General features: G+C 42.0%; 2 protein-coding genes across 2 annotated transcripts in view; both read left to right on the forward strand.

Annotated features, from left to right (window-relative positions):
- The first annotated feature begins 10,072 nt into the window (after positions 1-10,072).
- On the forward strand, positions 10,073-11,252 carry LOC109521993 (TLR4 interactor with leucine rich repeats-like). The gene has a single exon (XM_019880148.1). The coding sequence runs from the start codon at positions 10,341-10,343 to the stop codon at positions 11,250-11,252; it is 912 nt and encodes a 303-aa protein (XP_019735707.1). The 5' UTR covers positions 10,073-10,340.
- Positions 11,177-20,387, forward strand: part of LOC109521994 (fibrillin-2-like) — a 45,425-nt gene continuing 36,214 nt past the window's right edge. The window contains exons 1-2 of the mRNA XM_019880149.1: positions 11,177-11,338; positions 15,902-16,232. Of these exons, the coding sequence (XP_019735708.1) occupies positions 16,048-16,232 (185 nt within the window). The 5' untranslated portion in view covers positions 11,177-11,338; positions 15,902-16,047. The remainder of the gene's footprint in view (positions 11,339-15,901; positions 16,233-20,387) is intronic.

A 20,387-nucleotide genomic window follows, 5' to 3' on the forward strand; every position in this document is an offset into this window, starting at 1 on the left:
TTTCACTCCGATACAGAATGCCTGTTAAAGCTTAGCTGCTGTCAGACAGATGTGATGTGCATGTGGCAAAAAACTCTCTTTCCAATGCTTTTCGTCTCCCTTACTTGAGTCAAGTTTACATATGGAGCAAGAGATGACCTCACCCATTCCCAGTCCCAGCACCCCCAAGGTCTGGACAGGAAATAGGGGAGAGCACCACCCCCACCCAGCTCGGTTGCACCCAGATCCCCCCAAAAGAAGACATCAAAGTCTATTGAAACGAAGAAATGAATGATTTTAGAATGCAGACATGCCCGTTAACGTCAAATACGTAAGGCTCTTAACAGGAGAGACCTTTGGTTGTTGTAAAATTTCCACATTGTCAATTCCTGCCGTTGTTTGAATACTTCTTTGAGGGAATGTTTTTATGCGCCTTGGAAAATGAAAAAAAAAAACCACATCTGAAAGCCATTAGGCTTTCAAACTGTTAGCAAGCACTCGGTGGATTCTTTCCGCTCTCTTGGCATCTCGCTTTTTCTTTGCCTTGTATCTCATCTGACCGCCTTCGACCTCTTGCTCTTATTCAGCAACAAGACTTATTGAAGTCAAAACTGGTCCAGAAACTTTTCCGCTGTGGGCCACTGAAGACAACATCTCCCAGGCTTGGGTCACGTCAGACACAAAAGCCCCCCGATCATTCTCCCCCGATTTACAATGTCACCGGGGAAGAGCATCGCATGTAAGAGCATCTCGTCCCCACAGAGCAGGCAGGGGAACTATGAGGTGCCCTAATACCCCCCACTCCCCCACCCCCCACACATCCCGGTCCTTACCCATTGTGGCTGCCTAACCTCGCGCAAACGTACCAATCTGTTCGTGCGCTGTTTTATGAGATCACATACTCTCATCCCCTTCGCCCCTGAACACTGCCATTCTTTGTGCTCTCGTTCTACTTTGAAGTTCTGCATTCCAGTCTCACTGCATCACCAAGACTGCACAGCTGCACGAGGCCCGTCCGTTCTTGACAGAGCCAAGCACTGCTGAGCAGGTAAGGTGAGGCAACAAATGCCTGTGCTGTAGGCAAATGATGGAAAGAAATATAGAGGCACGGGAGACAGCAGAAGGGATATAATCAAAATGATAGACATGGGCGGAGGACACATAAAAACAATAAAACTCATGATGATTACATGATGATGACAACGGCGTTAGGCAGAGGTGATTCATGTTCTTCATGCTTCACTCTTTTCAAACAAGTCTTGGCAATAAAATACCCAAATTTAACTTTGAAAACAAATGACAATCTTTTATAGTGACACTTGAGTCTTTAACAGAATACACATACACCGATAAATTGAGCCCTTACGATCAAAGTCCACTAAGGCCCAATTTTTAGATGATTCTGAAAGATCATCCTGAGTGATTATCATAAGGTGTGCGGTGTGTTTACCACAATCTTGAATGTTGAACCTGTTCAATAATCACAATGGCTTATCCTGAGGTTCAACACAAGCCACGCACTCTGTGTGAATCTGATGTGAAACCGAACGATAGCCAATTAGGAAGCGACCCGGTGCTCATGCTGTTTCCCGACACAAATGGCTGAGCAGCTGGTTGTGTGGAGGTGTGTATAATAAATCTCTCAAGTCATTCACCACAATAAAAACGACAGGGGGAAGAGTTTGTAACCACAATAATATAGTAGTAACCAGATAAGCTAACACTTAGCGTTAGCTAACCAATAACACAGTCTTGATGTTTTCATGTTCCATAATTTTTGGTCACAACAATGCATTAGTTAGTGTTTGTTACCAGGAAAAGCTGGCAGGAACAACACTAACTCTATCTTGCGAATCACAATGAGGCCAAGAAAATATATCATGCGTGAATAATGCGTGACGACAACATGGTGCGCTCACACGAGTCAGTCAATCCAGACTTGAGGTGTGACGTGTTGTGGAAAACATTTCCATCACAGACATGTTCCCAAGCGTTGTGTGGCTTGCCCAAAAAAGCAACACATGCACAGTTAATTGTTTAATCGCCCGGCATCTGTCAAGTTACATTGCTTTTCAAGGCATATTGTTTAATATCTAGGTCAAATGATGTGTCTCAGTTGTCAGAATGATGGTTTAGTGTTTAGCACGCCTGCCTCACAGTTCTGCGGTTTGGGTTTGGATCTCTGTTCAGGCCTCTTTTGTTTTCTCCCTGTTCTTGGCTGGGTCTTCTTGCATACTCACGCTTCACCCCCACAGTTCAAAAACATGCTTGATAGGTTTAATTGAAGACTCTTTATGATCCGCAGATGTGAATTTGAGTATGAATGCTTGTTTGTCCGTATGTGCCCTGGGATTGTCTGGCGGCCACTTGAGGGTGTACCCTGTCTCGCGTCCATAGTCAGCTGGCATAGTCTGCAGTTAGCTCATAAGAATAAGCGCAATAGAAATTGGATGGATGGTTTCTCTTTTCGGCATTGCATTCCAGGGTTTAGTCAGTCTGCTTCACAGTCAAGAGTTTGCGGGTTTGAATCTTAGCTCAGTTGGGATAGGTTTCAACATAACCCATTCACTGATGCGGACACGCACGACAGAAATTGATGGATGGATGGATGGGTGGATGGATGAATGTGACTTTCTGCGTTTCTCTCTGACAGATGAAATATCTTTTCAAACAGGTGGGATGCAGACTTGGTGACTTATCAAAAATCCAAAAAGATGGTTTAAATTTCATTAGGGCCTTCGCTAACCATTTGCGGCTAAATCATAGAATCAACATTTGATAGTCATTTATTTTTGAGGATCCGCAACGAAAATGGGTGCGCTCATAACTGCTTGAAGCTTGAAGATCTGATTTTTGATGAGTTATTGCCCATTGAAGTTACCCGTTTTCCATTTCAAATTTCAAAAGTAATTGTGTGTAATTGAGTCTATGTGTGTGTTGCTGTTTCTCCCACCAGCAATGGAGAAAACCACTCGCTACCCACAAAAATCCCAGCTGTGCTCATCTTCAGAACCAGAACCAACCCAAAGTGAACCTGCAGGGTGAGAACAGGATGACCCAACAACGCTAAAGTCTAAACCCTTAAAGCACACCAACATGCACTCTATCCTGACCCAGTGACCAAAGTTTAAGCTCTGCTCAAAAATACTACAATAAACGAGTGCGACAAACTAAATAAATTCAGTGTTGATGAAAAAGAAGACCTGGTGAAAAACAAACCGGATTAGTATTGATTACTTAGAAGCACAAGTAATCAACATCTTCAATTTACATTCATTGATTTAGCTTTTTTTTCCCACCTGGATGTTTTTTTTTCTGATGTGACCTACATATGCATCGGTTCACCTCACTGGGCAAGCAGTACAGTATGACTAATCCTGGTCATTAATCTCCTGCTGAGAATCTGTGGTGGAAGTGAATTTGGCAGTGAGATTCTATCCCTTGATGGGCCAAACACACTCTGGAAACCTCCACAAGGATCTTGTGGTCTCTCTCTCCTGTCAGCATGACTACAAGAATGCAACATGCCGTATGCTGTGTGAAGAAGCAGATCATCTTCAATACTGTACCCATAGACACGGAAACACATTTCACCACAAAACATGCAACGATTTCGCATAGTAGGAATTCTTCTCGCTCAATAAGCACTTACTGTACATTTAGGGCAGGCTCGGGATTTTCCTGAATCATCTTTCAGTTATTCTGCCATTGACCTAAAGGGCTGGAATGTTTCCCATGGTGCACCTTTCACCTTTATCCTCCTTTCCCGCTCTGTCAATCAAACGATGTCATTGTCCATCCATCCATTTTCTGATCCGCTTTATCCTCACAAGGGTCACGGGGCATGCTGGAGCCTATCCCAGCCTGCCTTCGGGCAGTAGGCAGGGGACACCCTGAACTGGTTGCCAACCAATCACAGGGCACACAGAGACGAACAACCATTCATGCTCACACTCACACCTAGGGACAATTTGGAGTGTTCAATCAGCCTGCCATGCATTTTTTGGAATGTGGGAGGAAACCGGAGGACCCGGAGAAAACCCACGCAGGCACGGGGAGAACATGCAAACTCCACACAGACGGAATCGAACCTGGTACCTCTGAACTGTGAGGTCATCACGCTAGTTTGGTGTCATTGTTTAGAACACAATTGCATGTTATTAAAACAACAATATAATCTATGTTGCTATGTGCATTGATTGCTCAGCCTACGGCCTCTAGCTTTTGTTTTAATCCAAAACTGTGTTTTTAGTCATTGAAAACAGATTTTCTGGAATACTCAGAGTATGATAGAGACTTTCCAAAATGAGTGCAGCTCTTATTTTGGTTTTTTTTCTCTGACCCATTATTTTATGCATTGACAGACGTATCAGTGCAGGTTCAAAATGTAGAGGACCTTATGCACAAAAACTATTCTGAACATCTCATACACTGTATCGCTGAAAAAGAAATGTCGGCTTTGAAAAGAAGGAGGCTGTTGTTAGTTTTTTTCAGGCTTCTCACCGGATAAAATAGCTTGACAGCCTGTGAATGATGACTGAATTTGTTTAAAAGGGCATCGGTGTGACCTGGAGCAGAGAAAGTATGTATTTTTAAAACTAGCTCTTTAAATGTGACCAATGTCTTGGCTCTGTTAAAGGTCGTGCCCCCCCCCCCCACCTTAATTTTGGAAGGTTTTTGTTGCGTGTCACCACCGCGTTTGTTCCTGTGCAAATTTATCCTTATTGTGCATGAATAGAACTGAAATGAACTGAGCGTCCATGAGAGCACATGGTTTATTTTACCCCCATCAAAATGTGTCAATTATTCTTATGATGTGGACAACATCATGTTCTTTAGCAAACAAGCTCCTTATTTTGTTCCCTTTCTACTGGGCAACGTAACAACAATACAGTCTGCTCTGTGCACAACAAACAGCTCACTTTTGTCAGTGACGAGACATCACAACGCCCAAAAACGAGTGTGACTAATACCATCTTTTAATGGGATAACCCGAATCAAGCTGACAATGCCAGTGTGTCTTGCTAGCACATGCTCAAGTTGCATGTTTGCTCGCCATCTTCACTTGAATCCAGCGTAAACAAAACTTCCGCTCGACGGCGATTGGGGACGAAACCCTGACGCTTTTGGGTGGCTTAGGGCAGACTGCTCGTCAAGTCGTATTTACCCGAGGTCGACATATGGTGTGCCTGTGAGTGTTTACATACGTGTAAACAAATATGCGTGCTGGGGGAAAAGGAGACAAGCCGGGGGTTAGAGTGAGAGGCAAAAAGAGAACCTGGTAAAAGTATGCGTCTGGGCTTTCAAGCTTGGCCAGAATATGAGAACGACGCGGAATATGATCCTGCTCAGAGAGGCGTAGGCAAGGACTTAGAGAAGAAAGAGAGACAGAGGTGGGGAACACACACATACCATATACAGTATGACTACCAAGGATTAGGGTGAGGGGCTTTTTCGGTTGCCAGATGAAGACCCCAAAACTTCTATAAGAGATTGCGCAACATGCCACAAGTCCTCTTCAAGGAATCTTGAGGGCTCATCGTGCTTCCTGTTGTATTAGGATGAAGTCAACGAGGTTCTGATTATTCACTTGTTGTGTTTTTGTGTTACAACAGCATCCATTCAATTTTGTAGCAGTCGGCAGCAGTTAAGGTCTCAGGTGAGATGGAGTCTATCCCAGGTGATTTGGGGCAAGAGGCGGGTTACAGCCTGGACTGGTCACGACTCAACTACAACAAATGTTTTTTTTTTTGTGGGGTTTTTTTTGCATTTTTTGGGGGAATGAAAACCCACGCAAGCACGACAAAAACCGGAGATTCGAACCTGAACTTGCTCATGACACTTCCAAAGTGCTGCCTATTAAAGCAACAATAGATCGTAATTCTACATTCAAATAAGAGTAAGATTACGCAAGAGGTATTGATTTCCGATTTAGTGCCTCGACACGTGTACCTCCAAAACACATTTAAACAAGCAACGTGACAAAAGGAACAACACAGAAATGAACAAAACCTTTTCATCCATCATAATGCGGAACTGGAGTTTATCCCAGCAGACTTTGGGGCAATAGACTGACTATGCTCTGGACCCGTCACCAGTAATTTTACTTTTGTATTTTGTTTTGTTTGGCATCGACTGACTTCGCCTCATAGTTTCCCATGGAATGTAACCTCAGCATTAAACCACTGATCACCGTTGCTTTCTTACCCATGACCCTGAACAGAATAAGCGGTACAACATTGATGGATGGACAACTGAGACCTTTGCTTTTTTTTAAATTTTTTTTTATCATGCACATCTGAATTGGGCTGCATGGGAGGGACGAAAATGGACTTGGGTGACTTGAAACAGTAAGTCAAAATCCATCTCAAGAGATATACTTAAGTTGAGTCTGCTGTGGTATGCTTTGGATTTCATCTGACCTTTGGGGTGTTGAGGGCAAAGAGCAACGAGTTCAACAAAGAAAAGTGACACAATACAGTTTCTCATGCTGAGATTCTTCCCGAGACACTAATGACCCCTGAGTACTCCCACTGTTGGAATAGCTTTGACAAATATCACGTCATAAAAGCTAATTTCAAGGTACGATTAAGCGTCACATTTTCACTTTTCGGGTGAAGTGAAAAAAATGGAGCGAACAACATAAACAGAGTCAAACACACAAATTAGTAATACATTTTTATAAAACCAGTTTATTTCAAACTTTTGCGAGGGCTGGAAATGGTATTTCAATTAATTTAAATTGTGAACATTTCTTTCTGAAAAATGTCTTTATACCGTATTCAGTAAGTATATTGCCTTATGAGCTTGGTCAAAATACATTCATTGTTACTTTTACTTTGTCAGCGACTGACCATTATCTGTCAAGAAACGTGCGTTAACCTCTGTTACCTCCAAAATTACTTGCTGTTGCTTTTTGTAACAATAATAATGCACAGTGGCTCATGATCATTTCAATGTATGTTTTGTGAGTGATTGATTTTATTGAATGTAGAAAAACACCACATGGAAGACATAAAAAACTAAAATATCAATACATATCTTGGTTCAGTACAGTTTATATGCTCAAAGGGAGTAGGAAGAAGTAGGAAAACTTATCAAGTCATTCCCCTTTTTTTCTCAATAAATGATTTTGAATCATGATATCCAAAACACAAATAGGTTATTTATAAATCAGCACCGGTATATATCCCATTCAAGACCAAAAAAACAACGTTCCTCTTTACATATGTTCAAATATCTGTATGTATGAGCGCGAAGATTATGTTTCGCAAGAAACTTGTTCAGTCTTTGTGCAAATTGTTTTGCTAGAATTTTTGAGAACTGTGCTAGCAAACGATATTGGTCTATAATTCGTAAATAAGTGTTTCTCTGTGTTGAAAAGACAGGTTAAATATATATATATATATATATATATATATATATGAGAGGTTTCACAATATTAAAACAGTCAGTGGACTTTTTATTTTTTTGTATTTTAAAAATATTCAATGTTTGTATATCATTTACAGCCCTAAGGAACACAGTGTGGAGCAATTGTTCTTAATAGATTGGTATATTTCATTTTTATTTCTTATTGTTTGAATGACTTAATGGCAACCAAATAGATGACGTAATTATCGATTAATAACATGTGTCACGTTTTAAAGACAAACTTCAAGCACATCCTGACAATAAAACACTCTCCCCACAATTGTATCACCGGAAATCCAATTGCGCTGCTTTTCCGCTTGTTGGATTTAGATCATACCGACTCCGGCGGAGACCAGCAGTTTTATGGCTGTAATTACGTAACTCTCCTGATTTAACGTTCCTCTTATTTAAGTCTTGGAAAGTGGTTTATTGCACCAACACAACATCCTTTCCCTTCTTGGGTTTCCCCGAGGGGACTTTGGGGAATAATTGTGAGTTTGTGGGGTCTTAAGTCTGTATAACTGTCCATTGTCTAAAACAATGATTTATGACCCTCACAGTAATTGAGCAGACAAAGAGAAGATGAGACCGTCAAATAAAGTTCAACTCGTTGTCCTCCAAGATGTTTCCAGGGAAAACCGGGAATCCTTAGTGGTCCTCTGTGTGCTTAACTGCTCTTATCTTTGACTAAATTGACTTGCTTTGAGAGGGACATTATAGCACAACACTCATTGGTGGTTTTTATCAAGATGTAAAGCTAGGTTGAAGCATGAAACTGGCTGCAGAGCTCCTTGTCAGTGGCTCGAAGATTCCCAGATGAATGGAAACTATTCCTCAAAATGAGCTGCGGTCATATGAGCCGAATAAAGTGAAGGCCGCGGCAGAACTTGGATTTCATGTTCATCATCAAACCATCTAGAGACTTTTTTTGCGGTTTCTCCTTTAGTTCATCACCTGCTGACATATGATTATATGAAACATCTGGGTGTTCTTTTAGCATATAAGGACAACCACAATAACAAACATATTGTTAATTTAGTACCTCCCTGTAGGTGTCAATCAAAGCCGACCGTGCAAATTATTTTATTTGGGCTCTCATTACATTGTGTGCCTACCTGGTTATACACACACTACATCTTGCCAAATGAAACGACTCGAACCATTTGCAAAGACATTGAATTGCGAAGCGTTATTTTGATCTAGTAGCTTTTGGCCACATAGTGTTGACATCAGCGCAGAAGGTAGCGGCATTTGAGATGTGCTCAGCTGTCCTCACCAACTTACCACCCAGATGGCCTCTCCTTTCGGTGCTAACTTCCTATCAGCACTTGTGGCAACAAAGCACAAGGATGTGTCAAACACAAGGTCTGCAAGGTCCAGGCAGTAAAGAGAGTGACTATTTGAATAGCCAGCAGAAATTTGACACTGACACGAGGAGTATGTTACTCTAAATCTGTTACTCCCTATACAAAATAAAATAGATGGTAGTTGTAGATGGGACAAAAATTCAGGAAAAACAGAAAAATAACCCAAAAGATGAAAAAAGGTAAAAGCAAATCCGCAAATCTGTGGCCGCCAATTGTCAATGGGTCAATTGTCCTGTCAGGTGTACAGACATGTATATATGTATATGTTTATTTGACCTACTCAATCTCACTTAACTGGGGTAGAAACATTTATTCTTAAATTTTTAAATTGTAAGCGGACCACCACAGAAAACAGTGACATATATTTTTTCTGAGGGCTCTTACAGTATGTGATGTTCCGAGATGACCAATACAGCGCATGATGTGTGTCGTTGTACCTCGCCTGCGAGAGGCAGCACGGTGCCAAAGGACATCCAGACTGCCGGGAAAACTACAAAGAAGAAGAAATGGAAGAAGATCGGCTAACTGTTGTCTTAGCTGTTAACTAGATTGCGGGTGCAAATATTTCTCCTTCTCATTTTTATTGTGGTGAATGACTTGGAAGACACGTATGTAAATAAATACATTTAGACAGTGTAAAATATTAGTCTGCCACCATCTTGTGGTTAACACTGAAATTACACTGCAAATTAATGCAGCCCAGGGCAGAGTGGAGATGTAACGGTACACTCAATAAAACAAAATAAAAGTAAAAAAACCCCAAAACAATCATAAGTCCCTTATGATATGTACAGTACCTGTCGCAAACAAATTTATTTGTATTCTTATGAACTGAGAAGTAGTATGTACGTGTAAATATAAGCGCAATGGGATAATGCTTTACCTGTACTTCGATTTTTTTTTTTTTTTTCACAAGGAAATATACTTTGTAAGTAGACCTCTTGTGTAAACAGATATTGAACTGTCTGAGCGCGCTGCAATGTGAGAGTTTAAACTAACATTTTCCTGACTTGGAGTGTATTTATGCACTGTCAAACCCTGATCGAACTCCATTATGACCCCTTTCACCTTCTTTAGTTGATAAAGTGGGCTCCTTTTCCACGGGCAGATGTGAATGCAAATGCTTCTTATCACATGTGTAGTGTCCTGTTGCCCTGGAGGAGGGATGATAGTGACGTTAGAGCGCTGCTGGCCCCTGTTAGAACAACTCCAGGAGTCTTCTTGAGGAATGTGGGTTTGTCCTGTAGACCGTTACTACCCCCCAAAGCCCCCCCACCCCCACCCCCTCCCGTGCACGCGCCACCCTACAACCTTCACGAGCTCGCTTGTCACGGTTGCAGAGGAGGGACTAAATTACACCAGTGCGCGAGTCTGGGTGCATCTGAGTGTGCGTGGGTAATTCACAGCAGATGACCAGTTGAGGGGATGGAGGTTTACTGGGGACGTGAGCGTTTCCGCAGACGGCTCAAATACATTTAAGCTGCGGGGTGATGGAGCCTTTGCCCGGCGCATGAGTGCGGATGCGATTGCGCCTGATAAAGCGGACGCGAATGCCGCACCGGTGTCACCAGCGCCGTGGGGATGGAGACCGACTATTTCCTGGCAGGGATCTGCGTGGTCCTGCTGTGCCTCCGTGGTTTCGCCTCCCCGGGAGTTTGTCCCGACCGCTGTGACTGCCAGCAACCACAGCGTCTCACGTGCGCCAACAGAGGTTTGCGCTTTGTGCCACCTCAAAGCGGCGACCGGGAAGAGGTGCTGGTCTTGAGTCTTGGGGGCAACTTCATCGGAAACATCTCTGCAGTCGACCTGGGAAGCTTCACCGGTTTAGTACGCTTGGATTTACAGTTCAATCAAATCCAAAGCATCCATCCTAGAGCATTTGAGAAACTGTATCATTTGGAGGAGCTCTACTTGGGACATAATCATTTATCTGAGATTCACACTGGGACTTTGCAGCCCTTGAAGAAGCTGACAGTCCTTTATGGGAATAATAATGACATCATTGAAATAACGCCGGGGCTTTTTGACACTTTGGACCGTCTTGTTAAGTTGCGCTTGGATGGCAACAAAATTCAAAGTTTGCAGGATTCACTTTTTAAAGACTTGGACAATCTGCGCTATCTTCATCTGGAGTCTAATCAGCTGCAACACATTCACAGAAATGCCTTTTCTAAACTTGCCAACCTGCGCTTTCTCAACCTGTCCCGCAATAAGCTGCCCGCCCTGCGTGGTGCTCCCACCTTTGCGCATCTCACGGCCTTGACAACTTTACTGCTGTCTGAAAATGAGATCCAACACGTCGGCAATAAAGTTTTCCACAATCTAAAAAAACTGTCCACATTATCTCTCTGTAACAACAGGATTGCTCATCTGCACAGGGGTACTCTGCTCGGTTTATCAAGCCTCCTCTCGAACTCCCTCCCCTTATCCCAAACGGGGCAATTCCTTAACTTTTCTCCTCTCTCCCCCCACTCCCAATCCTATAGTAGTTGAATATTCCATCCTTGGTGCGCATACATTCCTGCCTCTTAATTCCAACAGCGGGCTGCTCTACGTCAAGGCGCTCCGATTGTTACAAGGTATTGCGGGCATGCTTATTAGTAACCTCATGACCAGAGTGTGATATGGTTTATTCAATGACTTCGAGGGGGTGACTATTCGACCAGATACCAGTGCGCGTTTCACGGCGGATTAGATTCACGTCAAATGTGCATGTTAACATGCCGCATGCAAATTGGTGCTAAAGTTTGACATTGCATTGTTCATGTGGTTGTTTATTTTTTTAAACCGGCTTTTTATTGCCTTGTCTGTATTAAAAACACGTTAGTGTTGGCGTTTTAGCTCGATTCTCTCCGCTTGCAAAAGTACAATCTTTGTTGTTGGTACTTTTGGTTCACGTCACGTTTAATGAAGCCCATTGAGGCTGATGCGTTTATTTCCATTCATTCATAAAATTTCTCAGGCTTCACTGCTGCAGCGCGACATGGACACAAAAAAGTGCAACTTTGATTCTCAAACAGTTGCATTTTTTATAGTGCAGCGCTGAGGGGAACTTGTTTGGAACAACTTCAGTTCCAATTTTAAGGAGTTTGCTGACCGCCCCCCCATCCCCCCTCCTCCTCCTACTTCCCAAGAAACGAACTTTTCGTCATCATATGAGCTTTGATAATATTCGGCATTAAATGTATCCATGTAAACCACTAACAAGTGGTTTGCACATCTGCCTCGCATTTCTGAAGTTTCGTGTTCACATCTCATTCCTGGCCTCCTTGTGTAGTTTGCGTGTTGTTTCCAATGAAGACTTGAAATGTCCAAGGATTTGTTAGCGAATGGTTGTTTGTCTGCCATGAAATTCACTTAGGACCAGTAAAGGGTATAGTGAATGGTTGAATGCCTGCCCTGAAAGTGACTTGCGACTAGTCCAAGGTATACCCCGCCTCTTGCTCAAAATCAGCTGGGATTGACTTCAGCCATACTCATTAATCACAATGCTCTTCTAGCTACAAATCAGTGCAGCATTATTATCAGTCTATATCAGGGGTGTCAAACATACGGCCCGCGGGCCGGATCCGGCCCGCAAAGGAGTTTAATCCGGCCCGCGAGATGATTATGTAAAGCATGGTGTCAAACATACGGCCTGCGGGCCGGAACCGGCCCGCAAGGAGGTTCAATTAGGCCCACAGGATAATTTAAAAGTGAAAAAAATGCATTAAAGACAGAATTAATATTTTTAATAAGGTGCAATTCATTGAGTATCCGCAAGGGGACACTGTTTTGATCAGAGAAGAAGACAACAGCAGCCTCAGTCCGTCACTGTGACAGACCCATGACAGCAGACGCTATCAATAGCACTCTCACATTTACACATTTAATAGCACTCTCCTTAGTTTGTAAGATTACATTTAGATTTTATATGCACGTGTAAATGGTTTAAAACTTCCTTTCTTTATGAATCTCGTTTAATCTTAAAGTGCATTACTATATTTTTCAATACCAATTACTTGTTAATGTTTGTACAATCAGTGGGATCATTTGCAATGCATATATGTGAATGATAAAAGTAAATTGCACATTTGTCGAAGGAAATGTAAGGTGCTTCATGAAATATTTTGTAAAAGATATGTTCATTAAATTTCAACATTTTCCTAATGTTCTTGTGCTTCTTTATACCAAAACAAAGGAAAGACATTGTTTTGGTTATTTATAGCAAAGTATGGTATCATTTTAATGGTCCGGCCCACTTGACATCTACCGAGGCCGTATGTGGCCCACCATGTGAAATGAGTTTGACACCCCTGGTCTACATGTTTTCAAATTGAAATCCTATTTTAGAGAAATGCCGTTTTGAATGAGGCAGAATGTTCCTATCGTCTCAGAATGTCAGAATGTCAGAATGTCTCAGTCATAAAATGGGGAGATTTTTTTTTTTTTTTGGGTGGGGGAGAATAATGCTTTACCTTCAGCTTGTAACAGCCTAAACTTGGTTTCTTGTCCTCTTTAAGTGCTTGTGCAGATTTTCTCACGCTGGTACAGACTTCAAATATACAAACAAAAGCTATAGGCAGCTTTATTTGGACTGCATGTGGTGTAAAAGTGCTCTGATCACCGACCGCTCTTGACTGCTGTACTGTAATAGATCAGGCACAAGAATCTTTTGTGCCGCCATGCCGCTCAACTCTCTTATTACAAGGAGCTCCTTTGACCTCAGTGGAAAAGTAGTAAAATGCATGAACACACACACTGATTGGAAATCAAACTTTCATCTCTGCCAAACACTGTCAAGTCATCATCCATCACTGCTCATCGTCCTCATCGAACATTTGCATTTTATTTTTCCAAATGATGTGGGTCTGATATCTTTGTCCACTCTTATTTAGGCTACGTTGTATGTCCTGTGGTAGGAGCGATGCTTGCTAGAGTCTGACCAGGGCCCCACAGTTCTTTCTTCAAGCTGTGGTCTATAATGAGGTGGTGAAGAGAAAATAAACCTCAAGGCTGTCCGATCCAGTCAGACCCTGCATGTTTTTCGACTGTAACATACCCCCAAAAAGTCAGAAATGGATAGACTATACAGCTTTTGTATGAGGTCAGCACATCCAAAATTGAATGATTTAGTGTATGCCTGCTTTTATAAATTACATAATGAACATAATTGGCCTACTTGATGAGGAATTTGTCCTCATCTATTAACTGGTCTAACGTCTGCTTGTGGAATGGCTGATTTTTTTCAGGGAGCAAACTTTCGGTCAATGGTGGCTTTAGCTTCACCAATTCATTCTCCGCCCATTTAATATGTATGTCTTTGGCTCCCCCTAGGAAGGCACAATGCTTTTAGGGGGTAAGAGTCTCCAAGTTTAAAGCTTGTGAACCTTGAAATCCAAGGACGGTCTATATTCATCAAAATCCATTGTTAATGATTAAATATGGGTGTGAGTTGTATACACACATGCGGATGTTCTCTTTCTGAAGGCAGGACTTTTCATACAGTTCTTGTATTGACTTTGTCAGGTGCGGCTTGTCAAAATTTGTTCTTGCATTGGTCAATTCATAGCATAATTAATATAAAACATTTTATTTAAAGCAAAAAAAAACCCAAAACAGCACATGAATGTTGAGTGTGTGAAACCACGCCCACGGAAAAATGGATGCTACTTTGCCTAGCATCCTCATGCCTTGGCGTAACTACGTGGTAAGTCTTTTGTAATTTTAGTAAGTTAGTTTTTATTTCGGCGTCATGGTGGTCAACTGCTCAACACGGCAGCCACACAGTGTCGAGATTGTCAGGCGCTCGATTCCGGGCTGCGGCATTTCCTTGTGGAGTTTGCATGTTCTTTGCATCCCTACTGACAGCTGGGATTGGCTCCAGCATGCCCGCAATAATCGTGAGGATAAACGACTTGGATAATGGATGGACACATGGAGAATTTTTATTTCTTTATTTTGCTTCAAATGTCTTCTTTTTTGTAATTGCATTTAAATGCTGTACTTTTAATGATGTGAAGCATACTCCAACTCTCCCAACACACCCATTCTCAGAGTTGTGCTCATTCGTCAGAGTGAATTTCTGAACGCGCCTTAGGTTAGAGTTAGTTAGCTTTGCAGTCCATATCAGCAATGGATACCTCTGTAATTAAAAAAAACACATTTCCACCCCCAAATTTCCCAGTCTTCCTGGGGTCTAAAGAAGAAGAAGACAATTGGAAAAATGAGCCTGGTCCAAGTCCAATAGGAGAAGCAACCACAGCTTGTTAGTGCGAAGGCTTCAAAATAGTGTGCAAAAAGCATTCCTCAATTAGAACCGTGAAAAACGTCAGGGTGATGTGGCGGACCTTTTTGTGCATTTTTGTCTCACTGAGCAATGCGCACGGAAGTGGATACAAAGGCAAAATCAATCACTGCGATGGGACGGTAGGGTCCAGATCTCTAACTTGGTGCAAATTCATACCTTATATTGAATACACATCACTAGTGTGTATTATACTTTTATTAAAAAAAAAAAACAAAAACAAAAACAAAAAAACGAGAGGACATCTCAAGCAAGTGAAAGAATGAAAATCTATTTTTTCTCAGCCCCCACACATATCGGTCAAGCCCTTGCTTAGCCCCGGGAGAGAAAAAAATCTTGGCGCCGTGCCTGCACAAGTATTGCATACTAGAGTAGACGATGCTTTTTTGAGGGGGTTGTGGAAAAAGGTTGCTAGTTGATCGCACGCAATTAAAAGCAATTAAAAAGTAAAAACCAAAGTGTGTCACTGGGCATTGTTTAAGCTGTGCCCCGAATTTTGAGGCTAAACCTCCACAATTCACTGCTGCACACTTCTCATGCTTTAGCATGTTTCACCAATTACCTTAAAACATGAATTTGGAAACGCAATTTTGAATTCACGATCAAATCATACAAAACATTCTTAACTGCCATGCAATTGTTAAAAAAAAACAACCAAAAAAACATTAACCACTGTAATTGCAAATTTCCCCAGTGTGGGACAAATAAAGGTTATCTTATCTTATCTTATGATGTTAATACGTAGTCCATTCTAAGAGCCAAGGCGCTTTCTGAGTGTAAATGTGAGAAACACACTGAATGTACCTCTGTGTTCTGTTTTTTCTGGACTTTTATTTCAAGTTTCTTTTCTTTCCAGTCCCAACTGTGGAGTGCACACCAGGACTTGGTCTTGATCCAGGTCGACATTGTTCTGCTCAGCCTGGGTCCAAACGGTGATCAGAGAGTCTGAGAAGGAACTTTAAAGGGCTTGTGTTTCATTCGGTGGGATCGCCGGCCGGACCAATGGGATCAGGGAAGCTGGCCCAGGTGCTGCTGGGGTGGGTGGCGATGTGTCTCGCACCAATCCAGGTGGCGTACTGTCAGACTGCCAATGGGAATGGACCGCTCCAGGCAAGCCGCTTCACATCCACTTCGGACCAGAGAGAGGCGCAGCGGGTTAGGCGCCGTGGCCCGGAGACACTGAGAGGGTAGGCATAACCGACTATACGTATGCACATTCACACAGCTGTTGCAGCTTTTCACGTTTGTATAGTTACTGTGGGTGTGCGGCAACAATTGCTTTTAACACAATAGGGTGTGAGCACTGTTTCTCAGGGGTTCAACTTGCACTTACAATACAATACAATACATCCTGATTTATATAGCGCTTTCACAACTTACCACTATTATATATCTGTTGCTGTTTCTGAATGCAGCTAATTATTGAAGCGACTTCAAACGCTCACATCGGACAAATATCGAGAAATAGCAGTGAAAACGCTGGCTTAGATGGCCATCGTGAAAGCCGCTTTTGTCTTTCACGACGGTAATGTGGAGCATAATAATTCAAGAGCTTCATTTAGCAGAATAATGGAAAATGCATCTCCTCCAGTTTTGCATCAACGCCTTGAGACCTTTGTCGACATATTGTATCTGGAGAGGCTTGAAACCATAAATGACTTTTCCCCCACTGATTTCCTGGCAGTGGCCTTTCAACTACTGTGCTTTCTGGTGTGAGGCCAGACCGCCTTATATCAAATCATGCTGCGGAATACTAGTGCATTGTTTTCCCCAAAACAGCACATGTTTGACTTTAACAAGCTGCCTGGCACGTTGAACTCACCACGTGTATTTACAGCAAATTGACATTTCATGGGAAAGAGAAGAAAAAGCAGCTTTCTTTACATCCCATGCAGCGATGATGAAGGAGAGTGTGACCCAAATTCTCCTGTGTTTTGCTTATAAGCTGGAGAAAGTAGTTCACAGCCACTGAGGGGTGGGCTAAATTGAGGGAGCTTATGTAAAGTTAGTGTTCTGCAGTGAGTGTGAGCACTGTGAAACAAGTGATGCGCAATCAGGCCTTGTCTTTTAGCCAAAACACGAATCAGAAACAATGATCTACGTTTACAACTTAAGATCTCATATTTCCTCCATGCAATTGTGTAAATGATATTCAATACAGTCCATTCTCTAAATAACGAAGCACTTCTCTTGGCTGCATTGGTTCTGTTACCTGAATGTGGATGCTTGATTTTTTTTTTTTTCACCAATCAGATTTTGACGTCATAGGGCTGGTCGGGGCCAACTTGCTTACCCTTGATGATGTCAGCTTTTTTCATTTTTCCTACTGGTTGCTCAGAGCAAAACTTGTTACGGACTAGCAAAAACACATCTGTTGTGATCAACGCTCATTAACAGAGATGGGCGTTCCGTCCTTTGGATGGAACGACCCATCCGCCCGTCCCGCATAGATGACCATTTTTGGGACTGAGGACAGAGGATGAGAAATTTTGAAAAAGGACAGATTAAGCAAGGACGGAAGTGGGTTATAGTCTGTCTCTTTAATCGTCCCTAGGTGGGTTAGGTATGTAATGTCTGGAGGCAAAATAACACGGCGTCTTTGTATATGTCATGTAAATGTTGTCTATGATAATACTTGCTTGTGGTTGCTGCAAAAGGGGCCATTCAAGATGAGATCAGCAGTGCTACGCGAATGTATGGAGCAAAGTAAGTAAGTCTTGTCTGTAGGGTTTTAATTGCACCCCCCACCCGCCTCTCTTCCACGGCGTCATGCACGGACGCTTTTTTTTTTTCCGGAGTTGGGGTAGACTGGGATGGAAGCGCTTTAAAAGGACGAGGATGATTACTATGTGAATAAGGACAGAAGGACGATGACAGAAGGGTACGCAGGATAGACCGGCAAAATAGGGCAAAGTGCGCATCTCTGCTCATTAATACTTTTAATAATAAGCATCTCTGGTGAGTATGATTCTTTTTTTTTAATGTTTTTGCCATGTCATGTTATGTTGTGTTTTTGTAGTACTAATGGGTTCTACATTTGGTTAGTGGTTTAGGTTGGGAAAATCTCCACAGAAGGCTCAGGCACAAATGCACAGCCCTACACCGATATGGACAAAAGTATTAGGGCCCTTGAAGTAGAACTGGAAGAAAATTCAGTAAACCATTTAATGACAATACAATAATACAACAAAACACAAATCCAGGAAAACATGAGGTTTACACAATGACATCACATTGCACTGGGGTTTGCGAACTGCGTGATGGTTTTGCCTTTTCTTTTAAATTGTTGCTTTTTTTTCTGGCAATACTGAAGCCCCTCGGGTCTAGTGTCAGCACAAAACACTTCTTGAATAGGCGTGTTTTATAGTTTTTCTTTTTTACCATCAGTGGTTAACTTACTTCATATTTGTATGACAGTTAAGCATGTAAGTAAAGTCAATTAAGGTGAATGATGGCAGCAATTACAATTTAAATTGCTTTGGAATGTAAACGCATTGGAGGTCACCGAGCACTACAAAATGGATTGTGTTCATTCACATTTTTGAATAGCATGTACACGTATGGACATGTCTGTTTTTAAAAGTGACGTTTATATGAGTGTCTGTGAAATGAACCTAAAAGATCAAATCAGCTGTGAACAGATACACCGTCAGTACTCCACCCATTGTCTCCTCTATTGCGCTCCGCCGTCATATTCAACCTCTTCCACTTATAGGAGCGGGCAACATAATTTGGCCTTGTATATTTTGCTACTACGCCAAAAGAGAAAGGAAAAAAAAAAAAAACAAGGCGCGTTTTGTTGAGCCCCGTTGTCAAAATCAGTTATTCAAGTCATGCACCTTAGCATATGGTTGTCCTTGTGCCAAGCCACAGGAAATGAGGTAGTCCTATCACCCGAAGGACCTATGAAAAGGGACGTTTGTTTCACCGATGTAGGTGACAAAGCAGCAGACGTACAAGACCACATGCTGATGGCGACAGAATATACACACCCATACTTTTGTTTTACTGTGTCAAGTCAAACTCCAGAACAAGGGTTGACATATTGCTTGTTTAAATTTTTTTCAAACAGGAATGTCGAGTGATAACGAAAATAGAGGTCCGGTTGAACATAAAGGCAGCTGTCTAAGAGTCGGCGTTTGGCCTGGCTGACTCTGTGTTGAACGGTTCATCATCTCGATTGTGTTTCTTGACATATCTCAAATTTTCATGAAATAACATCTGGAGGGGCATTATATCGCCCAAATTAAATATATGACCAGGCAGATCCACATTCACACTTTGTCTGGTAGAGCGATTACAAACCAAGGGGCAATTGCATATTATTCCCATCAAACACAAAGGGATATTTTTTTAAGAACTGAGAGAAGAATAAAACTTTTCCGATTCACAACGTTAACATTTGGAAACATAGCAGGGATGAGGATGAACGGCTCATAGCTCCGTCTGTCCCTCCCTCCGTCCGTCCGTCCATCCATTATTTATTTATTTATTTTTAATGTGCTCAATAAATTAATAGCAGCTACGTATTGCAACAATAAAACAAAGTCTGCAGTGCACCAGCACCAAATCTTGTGGACATGAAATGGAACTGGTCATTATAATGTCAGCTGGCAGCTGTAACCAGATTTTTACTTTCCCCAGGAGCTGCCCTTAGCTGGCCAAAGCAAACAAGTGTCTCGTTTATTTTTCATTACGGTTTGTCACTGGCTAACAAAATAACTTTTAATCGTTTAAAATGTGAACTGTGTTCCATTGAGCCACCTCTTGGGGAAATGTGCACCATATTGACAAAGTATTGGGGACACCTGGCCATTAGAACGAAAGGAAAGTATGTCTGGGAAGACATTCTATATTCTAAGAGATTGAATGACGCTGTGGGATTTTTTATTTTTTTTTGGCCATTCAACTAGAAGAACACTTTTGAAGTCACAGTTATTCTGAAGTGGTTGAGTCAGGGTTCTTCTGCATGAAATTCAGGCAAGCACACTTTTATGGGGTTTGCTTTGTTAACTGGGAACAGAAATGGCCTTTCCAAAACTGTTCCCACAATGTTGGAAAAATACAAGCCTGTAAAATGCAGAAAAATCATAGATGTCTAAGACGTATATCGCAAGTCTTCTGTGCATTTAGTATTTGTATAATTAGCTATTTTTTTTGGAATGATGTGGTAAGAAAAACTAAGTTGCACAGGAGTTGTTGAAGGTCACCCACCGATTCACCTCAAAGTACAACGATATGTGGTACATTCAAGACCCTGCAGTCTATTCGAACGCTTTTATCCAAGTGTTGTACCAATCACAGTCTACTGTCAGTAACTGTGCGTGTGGCAGATGGAGGGT

Source organism: Hippocampus comes, unplaced genomic scaffold (assembly GCF_001891065.2).
Source record: "Hippocampus comes isolate QL1 unplaced genomic scaffold, H_comes_QL1_v1.1 scaffold151, whole genome shotgun sequence".
In the NCBI taxonomy this organism is placed as follows: Eukaryota; Metazoa; Chordata; class Actinopteri; order Syngnathiformes; family Syngnathidae; genus Hippocampus; species Hippocampus comes.